This window comes from Mus pahari, chromosome 19 (genome assembly GCF_900095145.1).
Source record: "Mus pahari chromosome 19, PAHARI_EIJ_v1.1, whole genome shotgun sequence".
NCBI lineage: Eukaryota > Metazoa > Chordata > Mammalia > Rodentia > Muridae > Mus > Mus pahari.
The window spans coordinates 57,336,171-57,346,737 of NC_034608.1; the positions used below are offsets into that span (position 1 = coordinate 57,336,171).

General features: G+C 39.1%; 1 protein-coding gene across 1 annotated transcript in view; it reads left to right on the forward strand.

Annotated features, from left to right (window-relative positions):
* LOC110337000 (disintegrin and metalloproteinase domain-containing protein 24) overlaps window positions 1-6,460 on the forward strand; it is a 6,944-nt gene extending 484 nt beyond the window's left edge. Inside the window, exon 2 of the mRNA XM_021219744.1 lies at window positions 3,747-6,460. Coding sequence (XP_021075403.1) covers window positions 3,883-6,195 — 2,313 coding nt within the window. The 5' untranslated portion in view covers window positions 3,747-3,882 and the 3' untranslated portion in view covers window positions 6,196-6,460. The remainder of the gene's footprint in view (window positions 1-3,746) is intronic.
* Window positions 6,461-10,567: the final 4,107 nt, after the last annotated feature.

Below are 10,567 nucleotides of genomic sequence, written 5' to 3' on the forward strand. Positions count from 1 at the left end.
GAGAGAGAGAGAGAGAGAGAGAGAGAGAGAGAGAGAGAGAGAGAGAGAGAGAGAGACAGTTGGAATGGGTGGTGGAGGATGGGTATGGAAGTCAGAGAAAAAAATTGCAAGAATTAGTTCTCTCCTTCTACTATAGGTTTCTAGGGTCAAACGCATGTGATCAGGCTTGGACACAAACACTTGTACCCACTGAGCCTCTTCTGCACATTCTTTTGCTGAACATGTCACAATCCTTCAGAATATACAGACTCTGTAGTCATTGTTTAAAGTGATGTAAGATGTAAGAAAAACTGGCTCGACTTTCAAGTTTATTTGCCAGTGTCCTGTTTGCAAGGTGAGGTCTTAGGAATGAATTCTGGTAGTTTTGTAAGGGTTACATTTATCAAAAATATTATTGGTAAATCATCCTTTCCATCACAAACATATATAAACTCATAACCAAATATACCCATACACAATATATATACATGTGTGTATATAATATATACACATATATTATGTATGTGTATATAATGTGTACATATATTACAAATTATATATATATATATATATATATATATATATATATATATATATATGTCAAGATGTAAACAGAGTGTCAGCATGTCAGATTTTACTTATAGTTTTTAAACACATTTTCCTCAAAGATTTCTTCTACTGACTTTGCTTTCTTATGTGGAGTCCTGGGCAATTCATAATGGAAGCTTCCTGTCCTTCATGGGTACTTTCTCCAAGCACTGAAGACTTCTTGTTACTTTTATAAGGTCTTCCCCCTCAAAATCTCTTGCCACTGATGTGCATCAACAAACGAAATACTTGGAAAATATTGTGCCTTGTGCTTAAAAAGTATTAAAAGACATTTTGTTTTTCTTACTTAAAACACCATGATGTAAGTTCAATAATAACAATTTGATAAAAAAAAAAAAAACCAACCCAGCAATTTTCAAACAGAATCCTGCACATTATTGAGAATGTGCCAAATAATAAAATTAAGAAATACAGTGAGTGAACAACAAGTTAGAAGTTATTACTATGAGGCTATTTGGGGGGTGGGGTGGGAATCTTTTATCATGACTAAACTGTGGGATGAAGAGTCTTGGATTTATTCATATTCCCAGAAAAATTGTCAGAGTATTCTAAGACTGTCAAAAACTGGGGAACAAACGAAGCCGCTGAAGATGCTGAGTGATTTCATCAGAGGCTGCTGAACTGATGGAGTTTGCGAATAGGAGGGAGGATGATGGGGGTGATGACGAGACCTTGCAAGCAGCAAGATCATTATTGTAGACCTCCCTGAGTAAAAGAGTAAATTGTGACTAAATAAAAATGGGGTTAAGTATAGTAGAAAGTGGTATCATGATAATAGCATGAATATAAGTCTATAGCTAATAATCTTTGAGGAGTAAAATTAAACCGCAGGTGTTTGGGGGGGGGGTTGTTTACATGATTGCTAAACACACGGTGGAAGAAGAAAGTCAACTCCCACAAGCTGTCCTCTGACAGGGATTGGTTACTCCTAACAGGGTATAGCTCTCCTGTTACCCTAAAATAGTTTGCAGGCAGGACGGATCGTAGCTCAAAGATTTTTGTGGTTGGCTTGGTGCTTGCTTTTCTCTTGTGGCAGCCTTCACCGTATCTTTGCATGCCATAGACGCTGGAACAGAGGGGTGAAAGCGCGATCTACACAGCAGATCAAGTTCTCCATGTTTAACCAACTGTATAGATGTCTTTAGTGATGAGCCATGGCCATCACTTTGAAGAGAGACCAACAGTTCTTAATATCGTCACGTCAATGATCTCATGGATCTTGTAGATGCTTTCAGTTGTCAATGAAAATAGGCAGTTTATATGTGTGGTACTCAATCAGTGATGACAGAGGCCTGAATACATCTTTCCCTCACTTATCTATAGGCAGTGCAGATTATTGCTAAGGTCATTCTTTCAGTACCTACTGACCACTAAGGCCCATATTGTCCATTTGTACTTCTCAAGTGTGTATTGTACTGTCTACATTTTATGTAAATTAACATGTTTTCATAATAAATACAAAAAAAACTAGTTATTGCAGGCCAGGCCCCAGGAACTCCGCTGCCGCCAGATTCAGCATTGTTGAGGCAAATTTTTCAATATTTGTATTTTTATTCGAAATGGGTGTGGGCATTTTTAAATTTTATCAGATATATCTACTTGGAAATTGACCTTTAGAAATTTTTTTACCTTTTTCATATTTTCTTTATTTTTATTAATTAATTAATTTGCTTACATTCTGATCACAGCTTCCCTCCCTCTTCTCATTCCAGTCCCTTCCTCTTTATTTTCATTAATTAATTTACTTTACATCCCAATCACAGATTCCTCTCCCTCCTCTTATCCTAGTCCCTTCCTCTCATCCTCCTCTGCCCCTCCATCTCCTCTCCTTTTCTCCTCAGAGAATGGAGACCTCCTGAAGATATCAACCTGCCTTGGCATATCAAGTTGCAGTAGGACTAGGTCCATCCTTTCTTATTGAAGCTAGACAAGGCTGCCCAGTTTTGGGAAAGGCATCCAAAGGCAGAGGCAACAGAGTCAGAGACAGCCCCTGTCCTGCTCCTGCTGTAAGGGGTTCCACATGAAGACCAAGCTGCACATGTTACATATGAGTAGGGGGCCTACGTCCATCTCATGTATGTTCTTTGATTGGTGAATCAGTCTCAGTTGAGCCCCTATGGGCCTAGATCTGGCTCCTTCAATCTTCTCCCCACTCTTCCACAAGATGCCCTGAGCTCTGCCTACTTGGTTGTGGGTCTCTGCTTGTTTCCATCAGCTGTTTGATAAAGCCTCTCAGATGACAGTTATGCTAGGGAGGGGTATAATCGGGATATACTATATGAGGATACAGTCTATTTTCAATAAAAAAGTATACTCTCTTGATAAGTATATCAAATATAAATGCATTTGGTGAACATCCACCAAAACAGCACACCTAATTTATACCATCGTTTATTAATTTATCACATGAAGATACCCATTACAGAAGATTCTAATCCTTTGACTCTGCAATTCGACAGAACTGGGGTAAGACAGAACAAGCAGTTATTATATAAAAGCGCATGTTAGGGGCTGGATAGATGGTTCAGTGGCTGAGAGCATTGCCTGCTCTTCCAGAGGTCCTGAGTTCAATTCCCAGCAACCACATGGTGGTTTGCAGCCATCTGTAATGGGGTCTGATGCCTTCTTCTGGCATGCAGGCACACATGCAGATAGAGCATTCATATATATTAACTAAAAATAAATTTAAAAAAGAAAAGAAAGGAAGAAAGAAACACATGTTAAGGATCATGCACTTTATTTTATACAAGTTTGGTAAGAAATATATATATAATTTATCAGTAAAAATGAAAAATTTATATTTTTTGGTTGACTCTATAAATCAAAATTTTCTAGAAAAAGTAAGTGGCTTTCTCATATTTGTGCTAATATAATTTCAATTTAAGTATTAATGTAAATGTTGTCTCATGTGTGTATATAATTAGGAAATGATACAGTCAACCCGTGTGTCTTTTATCAAGGTCTGACATTGTCGACCTGTAACCATCTGTGATTCTTTTGAACACACAGAGTGTGACTGTACTGCACCGAGATTAAAGGCACAATATGAAGTCATGTCTCGGTCCAAAGGCTAAGGCATATTTACACAAAGTTTTCTACATTAATCAACTCATAACGAAGCTACTCTTATCTCTGCCTCTTTTTCCTATTTCCTAAAGTCCTCCTGCCCTGATGGATCCACTTTTCCGGAAGACAGACTATTAAGGGTCAGTGCTGCATGGGAGTATGACAAAGGAAGTACATGGGCAACAGGACCATATCCTATCCTCCTTCATTTGCTCTCTCTAGTGGGACATGGTGGCTATGAGTGAGGCTCTGATTCATGCAAGGATCACTCTCCTTCAGGTATGGTTGAGGATGCTGCTCTTTTCTTCTGTATGGCCCCTGACTTGGTGTGCTGAATACAAAGGCCCTCCAGAGACAGTGATACCCTTGAGGGTAACTGTCTCTAGTAAAGAGACGAGTCTTGCAGGCTGGATGTCCTATAGCCTGCACTTTGGAGGCCAGAGACACATTATCTCCATGAAATCCAAGAATTTTTTGGAGTCCAGACAGCTCCCTGTGTTCACATACAATGACCAAGGTGTCCTCTTTGAGGACAGACCTTTTGTCCAAAATGACTGTTATTATCTTGGTTTTGTGGATGGAGATCCAGAATCCATGGCTGCTCTTACCACCTGTTTTGGGGGCTTTCAAGGGATATTACGGATAAATGACACAGCTTATGAAATTAAGCCCAAGAAGAGCTCCTCTTCCACATTTGAACATCTGCTTTACAAGATAGACAGTGAGAAAACTCAGTTACGCCCCATGAGATGTGGATTAACAGATGAAGAAATAGCAGAGCAAGTGAGGCTTCAAGAAGATAGCAAGTCCACTCTAATGCAAAGCACCTATGGGTCATGGTGGTCTCATGGATTGTATATTAAACTGGCATTGGTTATAGACCATGAACAATACCTTTATCGAAAAAGAAATACTTCTCTTGTGGTAAAAGATGTATTTAACATTATGAATGGAATAAATCTCTCCTTACGTTCAGTGGATATTAACGTGGTTTTACTAGGACTTACTATCTGGACTAACGAAAATCCCATACCAGTGCAAGATATATATGCTCTTTTGCCAGCATTTTGTACCTGGAAGAGAACAAACCTTAATTCTCAGATACCATATGATATTGCACATCTCTTTGTGAATTATACTTTTAGTAACTATTTTGGCATAGCCTACGTAGGAACTGTATGTAATAAGACATTTGGTTGTGGAGTTGATAGTCTCGTTGAAGATGATTTCCTTAGCATTGGACATATTGTGGCACATGAGATAGGTCACAATTTGGGCATGCCACATGATGGGATACTTTGTACTTGTGGAGAAGAATCATGTTTGATGTCTGCTAAAATGGAGAGTTCCGAAAAACTCAGCAACTGTAGTTATGAAGTCTTGTGGGCACACATGATCAAAAAAAGCTGCATACAGAGAGAGCCCAGCCTTTCAGATCACTTCCAAATGAAGGTCTGTGGGAATGGTATAGTTGAAGACGGAGAGCAGTGTGACTGTGGAACCCCTGAAAGCTGTAAACGTAATCGCTGTTGTATGCCTAGCTGTATTCTGAGGTCTAGAGCTAAATGTGATACTGGACTATGTTGTAACAGATGCCAAATCCAGCCATCTGGCACTCTGTGTAGAGCTCAGGAGAATGAATGTGACCTTCCAGAATGGTGCAATGGAACCTCACATGAGTGCCCTGAAGATTTGTTTGTACAGGATGGGACCTCTTGCCCTGGTAACGGCTACTGCTATGAAAAAAGATGTAACAGCCACGATTACCACTGTCAGAGAGTTTTTGGCCAGCTTGCCAGGAAAGCATCCGACAGTTGTTACAAGGAACTCAATACTCGTGGTGATCGTTTTGGTAACTGTGGACTCACAGACAATGAGTATGTGAGATGTGAGACCTCAGACATCCTCTGTGGGAGGATTCAATGTGACAAAGTGAGAACACTTCCTACCCTGCGGAGCCATTATACTGTTCACTGGACTCATTTCAATAATGTCTCCTGCTGGAGTACTGACTACCATTTGGGGATGAAAATTGCTGACCTTGGTGACATAAAAGATGGCACAAACTGTGGTCCACAGCATGTGTGCATTGCCAGAAAGTGTGTTAATAAGCCAAGTTGGGCAAGTGATTGTTCACCAGAGACCTGCAACATGAAAGGAGTCTGCAATAATAAACAGCACTGCCATTGTAATGTTGGCTGGAGTCCACCAAACTGCCAGGAAACTGGCACCGGAGGAAGTATTGACAGTGGTTCTCCTGGAACCCGAGTCAAGGAAGATGGGAACAGGAAGGAGACCTCAAAAAAATCTAACATCATAATTTGGTTATTACCTATTATTTGTGTGGTTGTAGCTTTATTTGCATTGTTTTGCTTGTCTGGGGCCACTAAACGATCACATGAAGAAGCAGCAACTCAACCACCACATGAAGAGGCTAAACCCCCAGATGAGACAGTTAAACTACCAGATAAAGCAGCTAACCCCCCAGATGAAGAACAAAAGATTAAACCACCAGATGAGGAAAAAGAGACTAAATCATAAGACAAGAAAGAAGAGGCTAAACCATCCAATGAAAAAGGAGGCTAAGCCCATCATATCTTCACTTCTTCAACGTCAACCAACACAGAATAGAAAAATCTAATGAGTTGTCAAAATAATCTTTAAGATTTTAATGAAATTTACCACATAGCATCCTGGTGTGAGAGGTCCTAATGTATATTATAAACCACTGATAGAAGATACCAGCAATCTATAATAGGTCAGGATAACACACATTTATCATTCAATAAAGATGAGAACTACCATATTCCCACTTTTCATAATCTGAAGAAATTTAGGTAACTTCTTACTTTTCTAATTAAAAACTTTTATGGGTTACATCTTATTGAGTCATTGGCCAGAGGGAATTCCATAGAGCCCTCAAACTATCACAGGCTAGTATTGTCGAATCTATTGGTTACTCTCCACATCCTAATGGTAAGGTCTTATTGCTGAAGACACCACTTATTTTGTGAGATAATTTGAGGAGTACTTCTTGAATGGTCTTATATAATTTTGCTGTCTGGCCCTGGGATTTTTTTTTTTTTGTCTGTGTGGGGGTGGAGGGAGATTTTATAGTTACTGCTTCTGTTTCAGTAAAGGGTTATAAATCTATTGAAATTATTTAATTTTGGAAGATCATATACGTCAAGAAATCAATCTGTTTACAGTTTTGTGGAGAACAGATTTTTGAAATATGTCTTTACCGTTTTCTGAATTTCTTCACTGTGTGTTGTAATGCCTCCTTTTTAATCTCTGCTTGGATCTCCTCCTCCCCACATCTTTTGGTAAATTTGGCTAAAGATTTGTGAATCCGATTGGCTTTCTCAAAGAATCAAGCCTCTGTTTTATTAGATTTTTGTATTTTGTTGTTGTTGCTGCTGCTGCTGCTTGTTTACTGCAATTTCATTGATTTTAGCAGTGATATTCATTAACTTTTCCACATCTACTCATTTTGAGTATTATTTCTTCTTGTTTTTCCTAAAGTTTTCAAGTGTGTCACCAGTGTTTTATGTTGACACTTAGTGCTTTAAACTTGCTTCTTAGAACTCTTCTCATTGTGTCCTATCTGTTTCGGTATGTTGTGTTTTCATTTTCATTCAATTCTAAAGCATTTTTAAATTTTTCTTATTGATTACTATCTTGACCCAATTTTCATTTAGTAGGCAGTTTTTCAGCTTCTATGACTTGGTATACTTTCTGTTTTTCTACTGTTGTTAATATCCAGCTTTAACTCATGATGGCCAGATAAAAAGAAAAGTGTTATTTCAATTTTTTTTATAACTGTTGAGACTTTGTATCCTAATATGTAGTCAATTTTGGAGAAAGATCAATAGGCGGCTAAGAGGAAAGTATATTCTTTAATGTTTGGGTGGAATGTTTGTAGATGCTGTTCATTTGGTTTATGGCAATAATTAACTCTAGCGTTTTCTCTGTTTGGCTTTTGTCTGGATGAATTGTCTATTGGCAAGTGAGGGGTATTGAAGTCACCCCTATAACTGTTTAAGAGTCAATAAGTGATTTTATCTGTAGTAGTGTTTATCAAAGCTCATGCCCTTGTAATTGGTGCATAAATGTTTAGAATGTCTATATTCTTCTTGGTAGATTTTTTTCCTTTGATGAATATGTGTTGTATTTCCCAATTTCTTTTGACTAGTTTGTTAAGTTTTGTTGGAAGTCTAGATTAACAAATATTAAAGTGGCTACACCTGTTTTTTTTTTTTTAATCTGTTTACCTGGAACAACATTTTCCACCCTTCGGCCCTAAAATCCTTGGATGTAGCAGAAGATGGATTCTGTTTTCTAACCCAATCTGTTAGTTTATGTTTATTGAACCCATTAATATTGAGAGATACTCATGAACAATGCTTACTAATTTCGATTATTTTGGTATGTTGGTGTGGCCTTTCCCAAAAATTTTAAAGTAACAGTTTTGAAATTATTTATTGCTTGTATCCTGTTGGGTGTGGTTAGTGTTTTCTTTAGGGCGAAGTTTTCCTACTAATATCTTCTGTATACATGAATGGACAGAAGTTGCTTAATTTTTTAAGTCATAAACCATTCTCTTTTTCCATTGACTGTGATTGAGAAGAATTTCTTAGATATGGTGGTCTGGGTTGGCATCTCTGGTCTCTTAGTGATGGTAGAACATCTGTCTAGGTCCTTCTGGCTTTCAGAGTCTCCATTGAGTAGTCAGATGTTACTATAACAGGTTTGTTTTTATATGTAACTTGTTCTTTTTCCCTTGCAGTTTTTAATATTCCTTCTACATTCTGTATTAGTGTTTTGATTATTATGTGTTATGCGGAGTTGGTTTGTTTTTCCTTTTTGGCATTCTGTATGCTTCTTGTACCTCGATAGTCACCTTCTTTTTTAGAATGGGCAAATTTTCTTCTGTGCCTTTGACCTGTGTTTCCTCTCCTTCCTCTATACCTTTTATTCATAGATTCAGTCATTTTATAGTGTCCCAGATTTCCTAGCAGTTTTGTGTCTGGGTTGTTTATTAGATTTGACATTTTCTTTGACTAAGCTGCCTATTTTTTTAATCACATCTTCAATATAAAAAAACTCTTTCTTCTATGTTTCTTTTTTTAAATTAATTACTTTATTTATTTACATTTCAAATGTTGCCCCCTTCCTAGACTCTCCTCCCCAAACCCTTCACCCATCCCCCCTCCCCTTTGCCTCTAAGAGGATGCTCCTCACCCACCCACTACTGCCTCACTCCTCTACCACCCCCCTACACTTGGTCTCTACAGGACCAAGGGCCTCCCCTCCCATTGATGCTAGATAAGGCAATCCTCTGCTACATATGCAGCTGGAGCCATGGACCCACCCATGTGTACTCTGGTTGGTGGTTTAGGCCCTGGTAGCTCCGAGGGGTCCAGTTAGTTGTTATTTTTGTTCTTCCTGTGGGGTTATAATATCCCCTTCAGCTCCTTCAGTCCATTCCCTAACTCCATTGGGAGTTCTTGGGCTCAGTCCTATGGCTGACTGTAAATATTTTCATCTGTCTTAGGTGCTAGTGGATCCTCTCAGAGAACAGCAATACTAGGCTCCTGTCAGCAAGCACTTTTTGGCATCAGCAATAGTGTCAGGGTTTGATATCTGTGGATGGGATAGATCCCAAGATAGGGCGGTCTCTGGATGGCCTTTCCTTCAGTTTCTGCTTTCTTTCTTTCTTTCTTTCTTTCTTTCTTTCTTTCTTTCTTTCTTTCTTTCTTTCTTTCTTTCTTTCTTTCTTTCTTTCCCCCTTTCTCTTCTCTTTGAAATGGNTCTTTCTTTCTTTCTTTCTTTCTTTCTTTCTTTCTTTCTTTCTTTCTTTCTTTCTTTTATTTTTTATTTTTTTTGCCCCTGTGTTTCCTTTAGACAGGAACAGTTCTGGGTCAAAATTTTTGAGATGGGTGACTGACCCCATCCCTCAACTAGTGGCCATGCCTACCTACTGGAGGTGGTCTCTTCAGGTTCTATATCCCCTCTGTTGGGTATTTCTCCTAATGTCCTATGACCAACCTCCTGTGAGCCTGGTTGTGTCAGAACTCCTGGGAGTCAAGCTGTCTCTGGCTGTGGGCGCAGTGAGGGAGCATATAGTCTGTTCTTGGGCACAGTTGCTTACTGGAAGGAAGTTGTGTCTCCCTCAGGGTAGGAGGTCCTATGTCCTCTGGGCTTGGGGCAGCAGGAGTCGCAGTTAGGCCACGTATTGGGGCTGGGAGGGGGGAGGGGGTTGGAGGGTCTCACCTGTAAGCCGGGAGGTGTCAGAACTCCTGAGGGTCAATCTGTCTCTGGGTGTGAGAGGGGTAGAAGGTGGAGCACACAATCTGCTCACAGGCACAGTTGCAGATCAAAAGGAAGATGTCCTTATTACAAGTTGGGACATCTTCTGGGTATATGCCCAGGAGAGGAATTGCTGGATCTTCTGATAGTACTATGTCTAATTTTCTGAGGAACTGCCAGACTGATTTCCAGAGTGGTTGTAATAGCTTGCAGTCCCACCAACAATGGAGGAGTGTTCCTCTTTCTCCACATCCTCACCAGCATCTGCTGTCACCTGAATTTTTGATCTTAGTCATTCTGAGTGGTGTGAGGTGGAATCTCAGGGTTGTTTTGATTTGCATTTCCCTAATGATTAAGGATGTTGAACATTTTTTCAGGTGCTTCTCAGCCATTCCACATTCCTCAGTTGAGAATTCTTTGTTTAGCTCTGTACCCCACTTTTTAATAGGGTTATTTGCTTTTCTGGAGTCCATCTTCTTGAGTTCGTTATATATATTGGATGTTAGTCCCCTATCTGATTTAGGATTGGTAAAGATTCTTTCCCAATCTGCTGGCCTTTTTGTCTTTTTATTTTTTTCATTTTATGTTTTTTATCTATTTA